Source organism: Artibeus jamaicensis, unplaced genomic scaffold (assembly GCF_021234435.1).
Source record: "Artibeus jamaicensis isolate MK-2021 breed Jamaican fruit bat unplaced genomic scaffold, CSHL_Jam_final contig_511, whole genome shotgun sequence".
Taxonomy (NCBI): domain Eukaryota; kingdom Metazoa; phylum Chordata; class Mammalia; order Chiroptera; family Phyllostomidae; genus Artibeus; species Artibeus jamaicensis.
This window is the reverse complement of record NW_026521866.1, coordinates 5,301,221-5,322,091: the sequence shown is the minus strand read 5'-3', so window position 1 is coordinate 5,322,091 and position 20,871 is coordinate 5,301,221. Positions and strand designations below refer to the sequence as shown.

The following is a 20,871-nucleotide window of genomic DNA, read 5'->3' as shown; positions in this document are numbered from 1 at the left end:
TTCCTCTTGCTGCTTTTAAGACTTCCTCCTTATATTTAATCTTGGGGAATTGAATTATGATGTGTTTTGGTGTATTCTTCCTTGGGTCCAATTTCTTTGGGACTCTCTGGACTTCCTGGAAGTCTGTTTCCTTGGCCAGATTAGGGGAGTTTTCCTTTATTATTTGTTCAAATAAGTTCTCAGTTTCTCGCTCTTCCTGTTCTTCTGGCAGCCCTATGATTTGGGTGTTAGAACATTTAAAGTTGTCCCAGAGTTTCCTGAGCCTCTCTTCATTTATTTATTTTTTTTCTTGAATTCTTGTTTCTTCATTCTGTTCTGGTTGGATGTTTATTTCTTCCTTCTTTTCCAGATCATTGATTTGAGTTCTGGTTTCCTTCTCTTCACTGTTGCTTCCTTGTATCTTTTGCTTTATTTCACTTTGTGTAGAATTCATTTCTTCCTTCATTTTTCAACTGAATTCAGTCATCTCTGTGAGCTTCATGATTACCAGTGTTTGGAATTCTGCATCTGACAGGTCCTTTTTCTGGAGTTTGATCTGTTCTTTCATTTGGGCCATATTTCTTTGTCTCCGCACACCTGTTACATTGTAAGGGGCGGAGCCTTAAGTATTCACAGAATTTTATATGGTCTTATTTTATCTCTTTTAGTATACTGATTGTACTTTAAAGAAAATATTTTGGTAGTTTCCTAGAGTTCACATACACATTTTTATTTAATCCAAGTCCACTTTCAGATAATACTATTCTACTATGTGTAGTTGCAAGTACTTTATCTTAATTTTCTTTTTTTTTTCTTTTTTAAAAATGTTTTATTTATTTATCTTTAGAGGGGAAGGGAAGGAGAGAAGGAGAGAAATATCAATGTATGGTTGCCTCTCGTGCGTCCCCTGCTGGGGACTGGCCTGCAACCCAGGCATGTGCCCTGACTGGGAATCGAACCATGATCGTGTGGTTTGCAGGCCCATGCTCAATCCACTGAGCTACACCAGCCAGGGCTTATCTCAGTTTTCTGAATTCCTCCTTCCTGTTACTTTTGACAACCCTATCTTTCATTTTATTCACATGCTATTAATCTCCTAATTCATTGTTACTATTATTACTTTAAAATGTTATTTTGTAGATAAATTGAGAATAAAAATATTTTTATTTTGCCTTTATCTATTTCTTCTTCCTTGAACAGAGTGGGTTTGGTAAGGATCTAAGTTTCTTTATTATTTCTTTTTTGAAGGGTTAGTTTGTGGGTAATGAATTCCCCCAATTTTTTTGTTTGTCTAATAAAGTCTTTATTTCTCTTCCAGTTTTGATGAAGAATTTTGCTGGGTATAGAATTCTAGTTTGATGGTTTTTCTTTAAATTAAATAATTACTTCATTCTTCTTCCCCCTAGTTTCTGATAACAAGTTGTTTCCAAGTTTAACTGTTGTTCCCCTAATAGGTAAGGTGTTTTTTTTTCCCCTTCAGCATCTTTTAAGATTTTCTTTGTCATTGTTTTTTGGGTTTTTCAGCTTGAAGGTTATATGCCTAGATATGGATTTTAGATATTTATCCTGCTTGGTGTTCTCTGAGTTTCCTGGACCTGTGGTTCAGTATTTGTTAGTAATATTGGAAAATTCTCAAACTTCATATTACTTCAAATATTTCTTCTGCTCATTCACCTTCTGGCATTCCTATTATATGTATGCTATACATATTCTATTATATGTATGTTACACATTTCGAAATTGTCCTGTAGTGATTGGTTATTTTGTTCTGTTTTGTGGGGATAGGGCTGTCCTTTTTTCCTCTTTGCATTTCAGTTTGGGACATTTCTGTTGACCTCTCTTCAGGCTCACTGATTCTTTCCTTGGCTGTTTCAAGTCTGAGTCTTGAGTCCATTGAAGACATTCTTCATTTCTGTTACAATGTTTTTGATTTATAGCTAGCATTTCTTTCTTATTCTTTCTTAGAATTTCCATTTTGTTTACATTGTATGTTGTTTACTTTTCCATTGGAGCTTCTAAATACAGGATGGGGAAAAAGTAGGTTTACAATTGTTCACTTGGAAAATAATACTATATAATTAATAAAGAATAAACTGTGTTTTATATACAACTGTAAACTACTTTTGCTTCACCCTATATTAATTATAGTTATTTTAAATTCCCTTTAAAAACATAGTTAATTGTATATTTAGTGCCCAAACCTTCCCAAGCTGAAGATGCTACATTGATTTCAGAAGTCATTTATTGGAGATAAGACCAGTCTTTTAAAAGCAAGTCATTGACGTTCACTGAACTGAGTTTTATTGAGTGCCTACTAGATGCCAGGTTTCACATAGTCCCTGTAACTACCAGGAATTACAACAGACTCCTTGCCCTCCAGAAACGTAGAGTGTATGGGGGGGGGGATAAAAGAAAATCCCAATATCTAATAAATTTTTAGGTGGTGTTTCTTATCTAGCTTGTGGGATTCAGAAGGAATAGTGCCTGTGCTGTGACTTGCAAGAAAATGTCAGTTGGATGAAGTAGGACCATCATATACAGACAATTCATCCACTTTGTGATTTTTTTGGTTTTAGTCAGGTCTTCTGTGGCTGTGCCTCATGGGCTGGAGGTGGTGGAGGCAAGCCAGAGGGCTAATTTCTCTCGCTCCTGCTTTAACCTGAGCAACTTTTATTTATATTTTGTTGACTTCCAATTAAGGTTTTGTTTGACAAATGTGGTATTTGAATTCACACAGCAGAGAACCAAATCTTTCTATTGAAATTTGTTGTTCCACCTTTCTAACTTTTAAAAAAATATATTTTTTAATTTATTTATCTTTAGAGGGGAAGGGAAGGAGGGAGAGAAAATATCAATGTATGGTTGCCTCTCGTGTGTCCCCTGCCGGGAACTAGCCTGCAACCCAGGCATGTGCCCTGACTGGGAATCAAACAGTGATCCTTTGGTTCACAGGCCCGTGCTCAATCCCCTGAGCTACACCAGCCAGGGCTTCATCTTTCTAACTTTTTAGTCAACATTTTAAAATTTCTATATAAGAATTGAGTATAAATTAATTAATTCCTTGTACACTGAATTGTATTTTGAGGGCTGCTTAAATGTGTAAGGAACAGAAACATACTTATATAATCTTGGGCAGCATGGGTTTGGTAAGGATATACAAGAAAAAAACAAAATCTCATGTACTCTTTTGGCCTAATTCCATTCCTTTAATTCAGCCTTTTTTGTTCTTGTTTTGTTTTTTTGGTTATTATTTCTTCTTTATTCCTTCACTATTAATCATTGTGTCTTTACCCTACTTCTCTCTCTGACTCTCTCTGCCTCAGTATCCCAACAGCAGTCTACAGCCATACCACCCTGAACATGCCCAATCTTGTCTGATCTCCGAAGCTAAGCAGGGTTGGGCCTGGTTAGTACTTAGATGGGAGAATTCCAACAGCATTCTGATATTTGTGTTTTCTCACTGGCATTTGTTCTCATCCATTCTGCCCTCTTTTCCATTCCTTTAATTCAGCCTTTTTTGTTCTTGTTTTGTTTTTTGGTTATTATTTCTTCCTTATTCCTTCACTATTAATCATTGTGTCTTTACCCTGCTTCTCTCTCTGACTCAAGACTGCTACATGAGAGGCTTCTTTTATTTTATCCCACAACAACCCTATGAAGAAGGTACTAATATTAACCTCATTTTACAAATTGGAAACCAGGACACAGGAGGAGGCTAATTAACTGGTCCAAAGGTTACACAGTTTATATTGTTTTCTGAGACCATGTGACCTCTCAGATTCCAAGACCTCTGTTAAAATTAAGTCATGACAGAATCAGACTTTAGAAATTATTCCTGATGTCCTTGCCATATAGGGAAGGTTTTGTACAGGGTATGACAAAAGTAGGTGTACAGTTGTTCATATGGAAAATAACTAATAAATAATAATACAAGAATAAACTGTGTTTTTTGTACTCACAACTGTACATCTACTTTTGCTCTTCCCTGTACTTGGAATTAGGTACCATTAATCACGTTCCAACTACTTGCAGTGTTAAAGGCCTTAATGACATAATTCTAAAATGTGCACACATAGCCACAGCAGGAGTAGAATCCTCATTTCACTTGGGTCCAGTGATGTATTTCATCATCTATTTCTATAATTTGAATGTATAAGCAATTTAGAGCACTGCCTCCCATCTAGAGGTATGAAAACTTTATGCTGCTGGGACAGGAAAATAACAGGTAACTTTTATGTAAGAAATAAGCCAATTCTCATGATTTTTAAATTTATTGCTGAAACTAGTGTTTCATTGGAAAAATTTAAAATTAAGTTGTTCATCACTCACTAGGATTTCCGGCCTGTTAGTTCACAACTTCTTCAGGTCTACTCATCCACTTGTTCAGATGTTGCTGGTTTGATCTGGGTAATATTTAGAAGGAGTGGTACCTCCATCATTGACCAACAACCAAAAAACTTTTATCTTTTGATTGTAAAGAGTAGTGAAATCCAGAAGTGGAAGCTACCTGTTAGCTGAGGCCATTGTATACATGCATGAGCTGTGAGAGAAGATGATTCCTACCTTGCTCTGGTTTTTGTTATTCTTGAAGCCTATTCATTCCAGAATGTTTATGATACTACTCAGTTTGTACCTGCCCTTTACTTGGACTCATCTGAAGTAGGTTTGTTCCTTGAAATCTAATTATTCTTACTGTGTATCCCAAAGGTACTGTGATCCACTACCTTTGGAAGTCTACAGCTTCACAGTCAAATGTGGTAGCCATTACCCATATATTGCCATTTTAATTTAAATAATTCAACTTTAACTTAGTTTTTAATTTGAAATTTAAGACTCGTTTTTGGGGACCTGTGTTTTCTTAGGGAGCTTTCACCATGTTTCTTGGTCTACTCAAAATTGGCACTATCTCTAAAAGTGGACATTTAGCTTAGTGCCTGAGCATGGGCCTGAGATCAAACTGGGTTTGAGCCATGACTTCTCCACTCACCAGTTGAGTGACATTGGGCAGATTATTTACTCTATCTTTGCTTCAGTGTCCTCAAATATAAAACATTGACAATAGTTCTGCTTTCATAGTGTTGTCATAAGAATAATATGAGTTAATATATATGAAATGTTTACAAACCACCTGTCACATAGTAGGGGGCTCAAAACATCTTATCATTATGGTGATGATGGTGGATGATATCACTGCCACCATGCTGCCTCTGGCACTGAAGCAATTTGCGGCATCTAGAGAAATGATCCCTAAATTCATATGTCAGTTTGACCTGGCACAGAAAATTCTGCTTTATTAGGTCTACATGGAGACCAGTAATCTGTATTTTCAAACCTCGTCCACTCCCTGCAACATCCCTGCCTCTCTATGATTATGATGCTTAGCCTGTTTTAGAAGCCACTAGCCCAAAGTTTTCTCAGGGAACAGAGGTGGATCATAACCCAAGATATAATACAGGGATGACCCTTGAAGACATTATGCTAAGTGAAAGACCAGTCACAAAAGATCACATATTGTGATTTCATTTACATGAAATGTACAAAATAGACAAATACAAAAAGACAAAAAGTACATTAGTGGTTGACTGGAGCTTGGAATGTGAGGGAATGGTGAATATGGGTTTTTTTTTGCTGGGTGAGGTGATAAAAATATTCCAGACTCAGATCATAGTGACAGCTGCACAGCTGTGAATATATTAAAAATTGTTGAATTCTACACCTTTAATGAGTGAATCATATAGTATGTGGTAAAGATGTTCTTAAAAGCAAGCAGTAAGTGTAGAGGATAAAAATAAATTTTGCAACTGGGAGGTGGTAGCTAGGAAAACTAGGAGAAAGGGTGCAAACTGAAAGGTTGGAAAGGGGCTTTATGGATTTATTTAATCCCTTTGCCTTTCTTTTATTCACACATTTAAATGCATAGTAATCTAGTTATATGAAAGTTAGACTTCTGGGAGCTTCAACTCCTAGAAAGCTGCCCTGTAAAAGAAATAGTTTTAAAAGAAAAAAAAAGTCTTTTGAGTTCAGAAAACACCTGCACTAAAGCCACATTTAAAAATAATATTGCTGTAGTAAAGCCTCAAAATAAATTCAGCTAAAATAGAGACCTAAAATTCATAATAAAAAGTGAGAAAGGAATTTTTGTGTGAAAAATGAAAGTAAACTTTATATTTGGAAGGTTTTAGGTTATAATTCAATTCCACTGAGCTAATTTTTGGAATAAAAAGCCAGTTGATGTTTTTCACTTGACATAGCCATGCACAGATTTATAGATATGATAAAGGTCACAGAAGAGTATAGTAATATATCCTTTAGTCAGTGTTTGACTTTCAGTACAAATAATAAGTCAGTTTAAAAACAATTATGGGTTTAATCATTTTTCATAGTGATCTTTTCTTAGCCTTTTAGTATTTGAATCATTCTTTATTGGAGATACCTGTCTGTATCCCCATAGTTTTTCTCTTTGGTTGTTAACTGGCCTGATGCTTCAGGTTGTGACATGGTATTGACTCTACTTTTGATTGTAGCAGTTTCCAGTATCACCTTTACAGGCTTCCTGGGAGCCTGTTTGTTTTCAGAGATTTGCAGTTTCATTTCAATACTTATTTGCATTGTGTTGAATTATTTGTGTGAACCTGATAATAGCTGATGTTAATTATTAGAGAGAGATAAGTCAGGGAATTCGTTTCATACAGGGATAATTCACTAGTGGATGTTTTATATGATGAGTTTGTACCCATATAACAAATATTCATGTAAAATGGAGTGGGGTATCTGATGTTTATTGGAATACTGATTTACTGAGGTCTAACTCAAGTCGTGTTGATTCTTATTTCCTATACAGTTTAAAAAGTAAGATCATTGATTATCAGTGTATTAAAATAGTAAGTTGGCAGGTATGGGATGGGGATATAGACTGGGGGTCAGGTGGTACTACATAATGCTGAGAGAAGGGAACTGATTTTCTATATATTGTGGTAATACATACTATAATTCTCTTTTATTAGTGGGGAAGCTTATATCTGAAGAGGCTAAGTAATTTGCTCAAAATAATACCACTATTAACTCAATTGGGTCCATCTTATTCCAAAGTCCATGTTCTTTTAAAATTACATTATAACTGTTTTTCTGACAAAAAGTTATAGATATCTGGAAAAATCCATCTCTTTTTTCACCAGCCAATAACATGTGATTTACAGTTTTAATATCATTTAGTCTAAAGGCATTATAAAATAAATGATACTAATATCAACTATTCATCAGACCTTAATATTTGTGATAGCAAACAGTGATATGATGCTTGTTAGTTTATAAAAACACTTTTACATCAGAAGTTTCATGTAATTCCTATAACAACCGATGAAGTAATCATCATTGTACTAGTGGACTTGGGCTTGTTGTCTAAAAGGAAGGAATTGCATGAATTATGTCCCCACAACATTAGGGCTCAGGCCTTTGGCTTCCCAATATTTTTATTTAAATAAATATATTTTATTTATTTATTTTTATTGTTGTTCAATTACAATTGTTGCGATTTCCCCCTCATTACTCTTCCCCTGCCCTGCCCGCCCCCATTCAATCCTACCCCTCTCCCCTTATCTTTGTCCATGGGTCCTTTATACATAGTCCTTGACTTGACCCTTCCCCTTCTTTCCCTCATTGTCCTCCTCCCCCCTCCCCTCTGGTCACTGTCACTTAGTTCTATGTTTCCATGTCTCTGGTTCTGTATTGCTTGATTGTTTGTAGATTAGGTTGCACTTATAGGTGAGATCACAGGATGTTTGTCTTTCACCACCTGGCATATTTCACTTAGCATAATAATCCTCAGTTCCATCCCTGCTGTCACAAAGTGTAGGTCTTCTTTCTGCTGCATAGTATTCCATTGTGTAAATGTACCACAGTATTTGGATCCACTCATTTACTGATGGGCACTTAGTCTGTTTCCATCACTTGGCTATTGTAAATAAGGGTGCTGTGAACATTGGGGTGCATAGGTTCTTTTGAATTGGTGTTTCAGGATTCTTAGGGTATAATCCCAGCAGTGGAATTGCTCAGTCAAAAGGCAGTTTTGTTTGTAGTTTCTTGAGGAGATTCCATATTGTTTTCTACAGTGGCTGCATGAATCTGCATTCCCACCAACAGTGCTCTAGGGTTCCCTTTTCTGCACAGCCTTACCAGCATTTGTTGTTTGTTGATTTATTTATGATGGCCATTCTGACTGTTGTGAAGTCTTATCTCATTGTGGTTTTAATTTGCATCTCTCTGATGACTGGTGATGCTGAGCATCCTTTCATAAGTGTTTGGCCCTTTATTAGGTCCTCCATGGAGAAGTGTCTGTTCAAGTCCTTTGCCTTTTTTTCCATTATACTACACTGCTTCCATGTAGTGTAATGGAGCCATACAAATATGCATTTTGTAGTAATAAAATGTCCTCAAAACATTACCCTCCATGATGTCTTTTAGGCAGTTTATCATATTTAAATGATGTGTTTTTATGAGATTTTAAAACTGTGTCATGTTACAACTATATACCTTATTCCATTACTTTCATGGATTTGGTAGCATTGTCTTTTTGCTTCCTAATACTTAATGATTTACTTTTAAATAGATTAGTTTAAAATGGAAATCTACATAATCTAATTTTTTAATCTATTCTCTATAGAAGCTGAAATCCATCCTCTGTCACCATTCTTCAAAATGCAATGGAATGTACCAAGGACTGTATTCCGACGGGCACATAGGACATGCATGGAAGCACATAAAACTGGTCTTTTTGGACACTGTCAATATATAAAGGGATCATTACTTTTATATAGAGCTGAATCCAGAGTAGTTTTGTTAGAGGGTCTTCAAAAACAATGGCTGCACTTATCTGCTGCCCAGTGCACTGCAAAGGGAAGGAAGCCACTCGATGCTCATTTACGCCAACTGGGGTTTACTCACCTTAAGCAGTGGGAGCAAGATATTTTCTCCAAGAGGGTTGTGTCATCTAATGCTACATCTCCAGGAACTCCTTCAGAAAAAAAAGAAGAACCTGATCCTTTACAAGACAAATCTATTAGTCTTTATCAACGATTTAAGAAAACATTTAGACAATATGGAAAAGTTTTGATTCCAGTACATCTAATAACTTCTAGTGTTTGGTTTGGAACATTTTATTATGCAGCCATAAAGTAAGTTTTTGTTTGGTTGAGCACCTTCCCTGTTATATTAGAATGTTAATCTTCTTAATTGTACTAGTGGAAGACCTAAATAGTTTTTTAAATGCCTTAATGTCTTTAATTGATAGAGAGTGACTACTTTCCATAACTTTTTCACATTTTAATAATAATAATAACTAACATTTGCTTTCTGTGTGCATCAAGCATTGCTAAATTTTTAACTGTATTATTTCATTTAATCCTCACAGCAGTCAAATGAAACAAGTAATACAATTATTCCCATTTTATTAATGAAAAAAAACAGATTAAGTCAAAATAACTTTTTTCAGAATAAGTCAGAATCTAATTTCAAACCTCATGTTCTCAATCATTGTACACATCTCCTATTAACATTTAGGAAAGCACAGAAAGAAAATCATATTTCAGAAATTTGGCAGCAGCATGAGCTCTTTAATATTTCTTAAAGTGTTCATAAAAGTAAGAAGATATCCTTTGATTTTTTTTTATGTGTATGATTTTAGTGGAAAATTAGCAAGATAATTTTGCCAGAGCCTGGCTAATATCTGTTATGGACATAAAATAGAACAAACTTCACATTTAATTATGTCTGATAAATATGAATATTTTATCTTTTCTGATCAGAAGTTAGTTTGTTGTACACTTAAAATTTTGTTAAGAGAGTAGATCTCATGTTAGGTGTTCTTACCAGCACGCCTTGGGGAATGTTTATTATTTAAATTAAAATAATTCTTTTAGGTTAATTTTGTGGAGACAACAGTACTTGAACAACAAAAAAATAAAAGAAACTTAAAAAGTGAAGATCATAGGCCTAGCCTTCCGATATTGTAAAACATAGAATTTCTTTTCTAGTTAAATTCCATTCCTTTCTTTTCAGGTAAGTTATATCATTCACACTATTTTTTAGGAGGAATATACAAAGAATCAGGTGCCTAATGATTTTCAGCTTGTTTCTGCCTCTAGTAGAACCCAGCAGGTCCCAACCTGTGCATGTTCCTTTGAACCTGCTGTGTGTGGGCTTTTCTTGTACTGGGCAGGATGTGACCAAACTCATTGCCATGAGGGCAATGAGACAGCACGTTGTAGACCACTTTGACATTTTAGTAAACACTCCTAATGGGATTAGAATTATTTTATACTTTCCAAAAGTCCACAGATTTTCAGTGTTTGGTTATATTTACTAGCTGGATATTAAAATATTAGTAATATAATAGTTTTGTGTTTGAAGCTCACGCCTTGGGGAATGTTTATTATTTAAATTAAAAGATGATGGGCCCTGGCCAGTGGCTCAGTTGGCTGGGAGCATCCTTTGTACACCAAAAGGTTGTGGGTTCCATTCCCTGTCAGGACACTCACCTAGGTTGCCAATTCAATCCCCGGTCAGGGCATATACCTAGGTTGTGGGTTTGATCCCTGGTCATGAGGCGTACAAAAGGCAACCAATTGATGCTGCTCTGTCATATTGATGTATGCTCTCTCTCTCTCTATCTCTCATTCACACACACACACCACACACACACACACACACACACACACACATCAATAAAACATCCTTGGGTAAGGATTTTTTTAAAAAACAGGTGAAGCAAAAAGACAGTAGAATTAAAATGTACTTATTCTTGGGAAAAACAGGATTAGAGATGTTTCTTTACAAAAGTTCGAAGAGGATTTTTTTAACCTGTGTAATTGATGTGATTCTGTTTCTCTTTGTATCTTTTGTTATTTAATTATATCTTTCTTTATTATGTATTATTTTCTGTAAGAATTGATTTTTTTCTTCACAGAAGGTCCAAGTATGTACACTTTATGGAATTGTCTCTTTAATGACATTTTTGGGACATGTGTAATTTTTATACAAGTCTTCAAAACTTCCCTTTGTTTATTAGCAGAGCATAAAATTGTATACCATTTTGCATAAAAGTTACTATAGGCATTCAGTTTTATACTTAATTAATGGCTTTTTACATATTAAATTTTCTTTTTTGAGCCATTGAGTATTTTTCTGACTTAATATTGTGGAAAATGACAGGGGTAATACTTGCTTCTTCTGCTTTCCTTAGGCTGCCCTTAATCAGCATTTAGTCTCCTGGCCTTAGATGGAGAAAGCTAAGTTTTTAATTAATTGAATATGAGAGTCTCATTTGGACTATTAAAAAGAGTACTTTTGGTCCTTTTACTTTTCCTTCTTCAGTTAAAGATTTCTATAACTAAAATAATTAAACCTACTGATACTAATATTTCTTAAGATTTTTTGCAGTGCTATCTGGCACCTGAGACAGTTGTAACATTTTTCTATCCCCTATGGAATGCACCTTTCTTAGTTTTATCCGTCCCTGTCTTTTGTGCAAAACATTTGTGTGTAAGCATGGTCATAAGACTGTCCACTTTAAAATCACATCCCTTCCCCATCATAACCTGTCTTTGGCTATTTGCCAGTATAAGAATTAATTCAGTTGCCAGACCCATTACTGTTGCCCAACTATGACTTCTTGTTTAGTTTTGTCATAGCTGAAAATTTGTTATAGATGAAAATATTCATCTCATAACCTAAAATTTATATTTTGTAGGATATGTTGCTTCCCAGAACAGTACTTAGTGTTTCTATTGAATCTTTACTACTTCAGAAATTGAAAGTTGATTTGTTATAAGTGAAGATCTTATCACAAATAATACTTAAAAATAAGGATTCAGGATATGATTGAATAGCAGTGTATCTTTCATTGCGAGATGCCTTTGTTGTGAAATTGGAGTTGATTGTATTAAATACAGGTTTTTAAAAATTTAACTGACAAGAGGCTGGCTTTATTTTATTTAGTTTTCACTAGAGAAAGCTCACTGTTACTTGCTTGTTGCCTACTTACTATTAAAAGAAAGAAGAAAAAATAGTTTGTAACTTGAAGGTTGGGCATTAGAAGTCACACTGCATTCATTACTGACCAATGTTTGTTTTAGTCACTCTGACAACTAGCATACTGCCTTGCTAGTCAGCATAAAGCAAGATGCCATTATTTATTTAGTTAACTCAGTGATAAAGATCTCAGACTTTTAAAGTATTTTATTTCAGGGAGATCTAAATGGTGCATGCCAGTAGATTTTATTTAAGCTAAGCTTTGTTGTCACTTCTATCTGGCAAAAGCTTACAGGTATATTTTGTCTTCTAACCAGAAGTTCTCTGTTTGGTCATTTGTTAGCTCTGTGATAATGGCTTTGTCCCTGTGTTTAGATGCCTCATGTTTTGGGCCTCAAGTTCCTAAAAAAAGAAATCCACTCCAAGGCAAAGTCCTGACTGATTTTCACTGCTCTTCATCCAGACTATGCATGCGCTTTGGCCCTGTGTGTTTCTGCATCAGTAGAAACATTCATAAAGCTGGCAGTTTGTGAGGCAGAGGTTTTTGTCAGGCTGTGGGAAGATAAGAGTAATAAGTGATTAAAAAGTGTATATTGTTTGAATCAAATTCTCATTAATACTCCATATATAGCAATTCCAAAAAAATGAAAATTGATTTTTAAAAGTCAAGTTATCAAATCAGTATTTTAGAAATAAGCAGAACAAGGTACTTTTTTTCTTTATTTTACAAAGGATACTTATGCAAGGTGTCCAAGGTAATAATTGTTTCAGTTTTTTTTTTAATCGCCCAGTTTCATCTAAGATTTGGTCAAATATTTGTCTTTCCCCCCCTTCATGACATGCTGTTAAATATGTAAATTTTACATACTGGGCTTAGTCTGAACAAGGAAATGGTTAATGAAATAATTTTATAAGTTGTATTGGTACTGGAAGATAATTAGCATGTTGTGGTACATACTGACTATTTGATACATATAATAGTCTTTATGGTACTAAGTCTTGCTTAATAGGATTCTCACTAAGAAAGTGGTTTTCAAAGGAAATGATAATAGAAATAGGAGAAACCAGATTGAATTTGTAATTGATGTTTTCCTCAAACTCTTTAAAGAGTTACTTCAATTATCTGGTTTCCTCTTACAGATAATAGGTAGCTTTCCTTGATGATATTCAACCATATATTTTGAGTAATCTGTGGTTTTTTAGTATTATAGTGAAATCATAGGTAAGGACAACTTTTACCCAGTTAATCAAATTATTTTTTAATATTAAAAATAAATTAGGAGTTTGCAACTACCATAATAATCATGGATCCAGGCAGGTTTCTTTCTGAATTACAGAGAGAAAGATTTTGTATGTGTACAGTGGAATAATCTATGGACCCTACCTTAACCAAGAATCAAACTTATATCAGTGATGGGAAAAACCGATATTAATATGGCCCCTGATGGTATACCAAAATGAACTATGCAGAATCCACTGTACAGTTTTCCTGCTGAAAAACATTTAATGAGAATCTAATCATGAGGAATAATCAGACAAAAGCTTTAAGAAATCTCAGTGTCAAGAAAGACATGGTCATTCCTCCTCAACAAAAACTTCAGGGGAGCATTTCTAGAGAAAACGAGACTAGAGAGACATAACAGGATAGCATTAAGGGACATAAACTAGGCCAATTCAGGAATTTTTAATATTAGATAATATGGGGCTGGCACAAATAAAATGCCCCCTTTTTATTAACAAAACCTTTTATTGCAAAATTGTAAGCATGTAATTCTGTAACCTAACGATATCAAACTAACACAACATAAGACACTTTAGGTGAAATATTCAAATTAAAACTTTAAATTATTATACCCATATTATTACCCTACCAACCACACTCAAGCAGGCATTATTTCTGCTGGACCTTGTATTTTATTAACTATAAACTATTGCATATGTTAGATTTTTTTAGTGTGATAATTATATCATGTGTATGCGGGAGAATGAGAACAAGAGCCTTGTTCTAATTTAGAGGTGAGGGGTCACAATATCTGTAAAAGTACATGGTGAGAGAGAGCACACAAGCATGAGTGAGGGCATATATGCATGCAATGTGCAAATATAATAAAATGTTGATAATCAAGAAAACTACAAATAAATTAGGGCTTAACACCTCAGATTAGAGGCTTTCTCAGCCTTTTCTCCAAAAATATGTTGCAATTTATGGTAATTGTTCTTCACCTGCCTATTAAATAAGTCTGACAATAGCATAGAAGCATCCTTTTAGAATAAGTGAAGTTTTCATCAAACCCATAGATCATTTATTTTTTGCATTGTACAATAAGTAATGTTATATCACTGGCTTTTACAATGATAGTACAGTTGGATGTACAATATTAGAGGTAGAAATATTAGGCCTTGAGGTTTGAGTTGGAGCATTCTAAGGAAGTAGTGTGTAGTTGAGGAAACTAAGATCAGGTAAGTGATTCTGATCCTTTTAAGTTACTGAAGAGTATAAGTTTTGCTCTTATAAATACTTCTGTTTTTCTAAATATGCTAATTAGGGATGTCTCCATGCAGAAGCAAAAGTTGCACAGAGTAAGCTATATAACACGACACTGGTATTCATGTACATACTGTTCTTTTAGAATGAAATTGAAGTGCTTAATTATGTAGAATTGATTTTTAAACTGAATTTCATTTTGGTGTTTTCAGATAAACTTATGAAAATACTTTTTCCTAAAAATTTGTGTAGTATAAATTATTTTTTCTTTTTCCTTAGAGGAGTGAATGTCGTTCCTTTTCTAGAACTTATTGGATTACCTGACAGTGTGGTAAACATTCTGAAAAATTCCCAGAGTGGAAATGCACTAACAGCATATGCCTTGTTTAAGGTAGGTACTGTTATAAATGGATTATTCCTCACACTTAACTGATGATGTGCTCAGTTCCCCAGAAAACTCAATGTTAACACTCAATAGTTAACCTTTGTTATGTAGATTATTGCATTTCATATCTGATATGTCTAATAAACATTTACAATTTTAAGTATAAATAAAATGATGGTTTAGGAAAAGTTCCTTGAAAATAGGTAGATCATTCACAGCCTGCTCTGATACGACGTGAAACTAATGAATTTCTAGGGTAGACATCATCTTTTTGACATTTTTCCTATCAGTAGTATATTAATTTTCCTTATTCAGAGATTTACATGGCACTTGATTCATACGTGAAATTTAGTATTTATTTTAATGTTTATAATAGTTCATCTTCTTAATAAGTAATATAGTAAAGTTGAATTCAAGTTTTTTTATGTGATAAACCTTAGATGTTAGATGTTATACATGGTTTATTTTAGAAGTTATTAGACTTTTAACTCATCTGGATTTAGATAATGACATCTTTATAAGTAGTTTGTATACCTATGGGTCTTTATTTCAGGAGAGGAGACTCATTGTAAGTTGTGGAATTTCACCATATTAATCTAATTTTTCTCAATTGAAATTAACTCTGGGGCTCATTGTAACTTCATCTTAAGAAAGAAAATATGTAGAAGGCATTTGGAAACTAGATATTTTATTTTATTTTTATTGTATAAAAATGCTTAGAATTTATGGTTTTATAATATTTCTCAGACAAAAGTTATGTTATTTCTGTTATTCTTATTAGAATCCTCTAAAATCTTGCGAGATTTCCTCTTATAATTTTGATTAGCAGGCTAACCTTAGTTGCTGAATTAGTTGCTGGACAAGACCACCAAGGGAGTGAAGTAGGTGGAGAAAAGAAAGGGTCCAGGCACTGAGTGCTGTCCCACTGTGTTCAGAGGTAGGCGGCATGAAGAAAAGTCTACAAGGATGACTGGAAAGGGGCAGCCTCTGAGATGGAAAGCAGGGAAGTAGACGCCTGGAAGTCAAGCAGAGGATGTACATGAAAAGCTGTTTCAGGTGGTATCATGGTTCACAGCACTCTGCTTGGTGATGAGAGCAGTTTTTGTGGTGGGGGGTGGAAGCTTGGTTAGACTAAGTTCAAGAGAAAATGAAGAGGGAAATTGGGGATAGAGAGTACATATAGCTCTTTTAAAGAGTGTTCAGTACATCTACAGTGGAACTCTGAATTGTAATACAAAAGCCTCTGATTATGATGCAGACTCTGCTTTTATGATTCTCTTTGACCAGTTTATCTTTTTGACCAGTTTATCTTCTACAGTATTTAGTTTGGCTCTTAACATCTCTGATCAGAGTTAAACCTGTGCATGTCTACAACATGTGTACCACGTTACCACTTGTTGGCTTCATGGAAGTGCTGGCTGGGCTTCCAGACCTTGGGCAGATTATAATGAGGTAGTGAAACTAAACTAAATGCAGTAAAGAAAAAACATTTGGCCCATGCTTGCCTCTTACTATCTAAAGTAATTTGGTTCTAGTTTAGTTCTAGGGGGTGTCTGTAGGTCCGCAGGGTTTTAAGCAATAGAGACCTGCGTACGTTTGTTGTTGGTAGTGGTACTAAGCCCTTTTTGATCTCCCAAGGAATTCCTCCTCCCCCCAGGTTCACTAGTACACTGTCACAGACTTTAGTGCTGCCACTATGAACATTCTGCAATCCTGAGTCAGTGTCTGAATAACAGATATTTATAAAATATCTGTTTACAGTTTACAGAAGAAGCGCCCCTTGTTAAGAGGGAGAACCATAACTTCATTAGCCTTGTAAAACAAAGTAATTCAAATTGCTTTTGCTTATGGTAATAGTTGTAATTAGGTATTTATCTGCCTGTTTGCTTTTTTCCTTTAGATTGCAACACCTGCCCGATATACCGTGACTTTAGGGGGAACCTCCTTCACTGTGAAGTATTTGCGTAGTCACGGCTACATGTCAACACCACCTCCTGTTAAGGAGTATCTACAGGACAGGATGGAAGAGACAAAGGAACTTCTCACAGAAAAAATGGAAGAAACAAAGGATAGACTCACTGAAAAATTACAAGAAACCAAAGAAAAAGTTTCTTTTAAAAAAAAAGTGGAATAGGGTGCCTTACGTAACAAGTTATAAACAATTCCTGCACTTTAACCCTTTAGAAACATGGGACAGGGATACAACTTTCTGATTATATTTTTGGTTAGTTGCTTAACTATGTCAGCTAGTTCTCTGAGGGTTATTAAGAACTAAGATAACCTTTCTAATGTTAAATGTCACTAGAAAAATCAGTGTTTTTTTGAAAAGAAAAAATGAACCCAGTATAAGAATTTCACATCAATAGCAACATTAAGCAGTGATTAATGTCTTATAAGACAGAGTTCTTTTTCAGGGTCTTCAGAATAATACTTGCTTTATGTTTTGTTGTAGCTATAATTGAGTTAGATTAGGCAGTTAACTCCTTGAATAACAAATGTGGCTGTATACAGAAAGTTAATACTGGGTCTTCATCTTTATGTTATTCATTGAGGTTTTAACTATATTCCATTCGTAATGTGGAGACAAATCATTATCATCAAAACTGCTTGTGAATAAGAAGATATTTAGTGTTTCTATAAAAATTGTAACAGTTACATACCAGTTTAAATACAGAATTTATTTGAAGAAAGTTGAATAAAAATTGAGGCATACATGTAAGTTAGATACATCAGTTATATGTAAATGAAAAAATTGACCATTTAAAAATGATTTTTACCTGAAACTTGTCATAAATCAAATTTTTTAAAGCAAATATATATGGTCATAGTACCTTTCCACCTAGAAAATAAAACTGCCATGAATTGTGTCCTCTCCAACTAATTTTTTGGAGGAAAAGTGAAGATAATTATACTTTAAGTTTATTGCGGAAATCACATTATCTTAAGCAGTGACTCAAGCTCGTGCTTCTCAAGCAAATGCAGGTTTAGAAGGATGGAAAATGGTACCAGGTTGTCATGGAGCTGGCTCACTCTCCCTGTCATGTGGCAGGTCTGTGTCTCAGCAAGCTAGTGCTCTTTCTCAATGTCTTCGTTCCATAGTTAATGTTGATCACACTGTGAAAAAAAATTTTTAATTGTAGCTGCTTCTTTTTTCCTGTTATTTAATCTTTGCTTGAGCATTTTACTTGAAATTTTTATAGGAAATCTTATCATTAAATTATCTGCTTGGAATGAAATTCAGCCATTGTCAGATATGAAAGTTGCCTTGGTTGTGTGAGTATGTTTAAGGGTATCTCTGTCTGTTTGCTTTTGCTTTAACTGATTTTTACTTCCATCCTAACCCTTGGAGGAACATTTAGAAGAGGGAGTGGCCTTTTCCTAGACTGTCTCTTAGAGGAACTGCTTAAAACAATCCTGCAGGAATCACTGCTCTTTGGCAGGATTTTTGTATTTAATATTTAGTCTGGCCACATTTTGAAAATACTTCAAAGGGGAAAAAGTGCTTACATAATCTAATCATTATCTTGGAACACTTCTTAAATTATGCCGTGGTTAGGATTTTTCTTTTGTGGGTGGAGCAGAGCAGTAAGGGGAGGGGATGGACCTGCTGCTGCACCACAGGCCCAGCTGATCAGGACGATGGTTTATCTCCGGATACAGAGTTGAACTTGGAATTTCAAATTGGCAGCACATTTTCAAATCTAAATAAAATTGACATGTTTTAGTTTGTTTATTAAATCACATTTTTTCAGATATCAAATGCTAAGATACTAACAAATTTCTTGTTTATTCTTATTTTTTTAACCACTTGAGCTTATTCTTCTCTTTTAAAATCTCATTATATGGAACTCTACTAAAACACTTTTCTTTCACTGTGTACATTGTACAGGACATATTTTCTAGTGAGGATAAATCGTGGGTTCTTAGAAGTCACTAGTAATCCTAAAACTACTAGGATTCTTCTGAGTACCCACCTTTTGTTCAGTCCATTTGAGTTTAGTTGCTATCCAGTTTCATAATTGTGTTGTATTTATTCAGTAATAGAAAGTGAGGTACTGATGAGTGCTTTGAAATTCTCTAGTATAAAAATTCTCTGAAGATGTGAAGTTCTTTTGACATTTGGCATCAGAAATAGTTGTGACATGTCAAATGCTATTGCTTATATATTGCTTAACCTAGTCCTTAAGGCAAGCTACAAATAGCTTAAAGGGGGACACCTTTAATATGTTGTTTGAAGTTAAGTAAATTGTTAAGCTATATAGAGAGTAAATAGATGTAGTTTGCAATATATTATAGTAAACCCCATTTCATTTACAGTCATTAGCCTTTGCATTAATTGGGCCATAACTTCTGTGATCTCCAAGGGAAAGAAGTGCCCCATCTGATCAGCATTTAAGTAAGATGTGTTGACAAGATAAAGAGGCTGTGACTGAAATTTAACTTACATAAAATGGATAAAAAGGGTTTGCTCAACAAATTAACAATTGAAATGGAAAAGTCAGGTAAGAGACATTGTTTATTCAAGAATGATAACAAAGCCAACCTTTTAAAAGTACCAAAAAATGTCTTTTACTGAAACCTTTTGCATACAACAAGTGCTGTTTACGTATTTCAACAAAGGAGAAAAAGAATGCATATGTTGAGATGACCTCCCTCCAAGTAGTGAAAAAAATAAAATTATGTCTTGAAGTATAATCTTCAGTTTATTTATTTTTACAGAATCTGCTCCCCCCTCCTCCATTTATTTACAAGTAGTACCTTCATACTACTTTGGTCCTTTTTGCTCCCATATGGAATGAGCTATTGGCTGACTTATTTCAGTTATATTAAAAGATGACTCCAGGAACTTAAAAGATCTTAATAGGTTGGGCAAAAGAGGTATTTGAAGAAAAGAAGCAAGTTGTGTATTAGACCCATGTAGCTTTTTCCTGTGTCCTTTGCACTGGGTTCAGATGGCTTCAGGATTTCTTAACCAATTCAGACATTGTAAACAATTGCACTGTAGACTGTGGTGATAGTAATGAAATGGACAGAAGGCAAATAAGGCAGAAAGTGTGAGTGCATCTTTCATAGCATTTTTGAAATTATACCATTTCTACAAAATGTGTAAGATACACATTTCTGAATTATTAAAGGATTCTTTCTGAAAAACACTTGTTTTCATGGTAATGTAGATATATTTTTTCTGTTGGCTAGAGTTTTTTTAAATGGGGACCTTCATTTACTTCAGATTTTCAAAACTGAGTCTCCATAAGGCCTAAGCTAAAGTTAATTAAATGTTAACCAAAATTAGTAGAAAGTGTTTTTCAGGTCAAAAGCTTACTACTTATACTATTTGACTTTATCTGTGTAATGATTGACAGTGCATCAGGTTACATTGGCCTAGATGCCCAAATAGCACAGGAGGATTCATGTAGAAAAAGTGTGGGCCTCTGCACTGCCTTTGAGTTTAACCACCTGAACCAGAAATCTGTAGAACTGGAAGTAGATACTTTTAATTATCCATTCTGCAAAGATTGACTTTGTTAAGTTTCTTTTGGTCCATCTAAATGTTATGTAGCAGTACCAAGCTAGTATTAAATAGAATTCCAAAAGATTCTGCAGCAGGTACCTGAAGGTACAATAGAGTCAAGACTTCATTCTTTCCTTAGAGACTTGAATGGTCTAGAGGACCCACTCCTTCTCAGAATTCATCATCAATCATAAATTTTGCCCTGGCTGTCTGATAATTGAAATATTGGGAAATGCTGTCATGGCAATTAGATGTGTTTTACCTCTGTGAGATTTTTCCTTTGTGACTTCTATGTTAGGTTGGCTTATTTTTAACTAGACAAAACAAGTTTTTGATTGTCTTGCTTCTTCAGGGTTATGCTTGGAAAATCAAGCCATATTCTTCCCTATGCATCATTGACTATCACCAACAATAATACCATGATTATCTTGTGCCAATTATCTGCTTATTTTGATAGAAATTATCTTCTTAGTAGAAAGAATGCAT

The 20,871-nt window shown here is 34.5% G+C and overlaps 1 protein-coding gene across 1 annotated transcript in view; it reads left to right on the top strand.

Annotated features, from left to right (window-relative positions):
* FAM210A (family with sequence similarity 210 member A) overlaps positions 1 to 19,568 on the top strand; it is a 40,201-nt gene extending 20,633 nt beyond the window's left edge. Inside the window, exons 2-4 of the mRNA XM_037167151.2 lie at positions 8,639 to 9,149; positions 14,768 to 14,879; positions 16,774 to 19,568. Of these exons, the coding sequence (XP_037023046.2) occupies positions 8,674 to 9,149; positions 14,768 to 14,879; positions 16,774 to 17,007 (822 nt within the window). The 5' untranslated portion in view covers positions 8,639 to 8,673 and the 3' untranslated portion in view covers positions 17,008 to 19,568. The remainder of the gene's footprint in view (positions 1 to 8,638; positions 9,150 to 14,767; positions 14,880 to 16,773) is intronic.
* Positions 19,569 to 20,871: the final 1,303 nt, after the last annotated feature.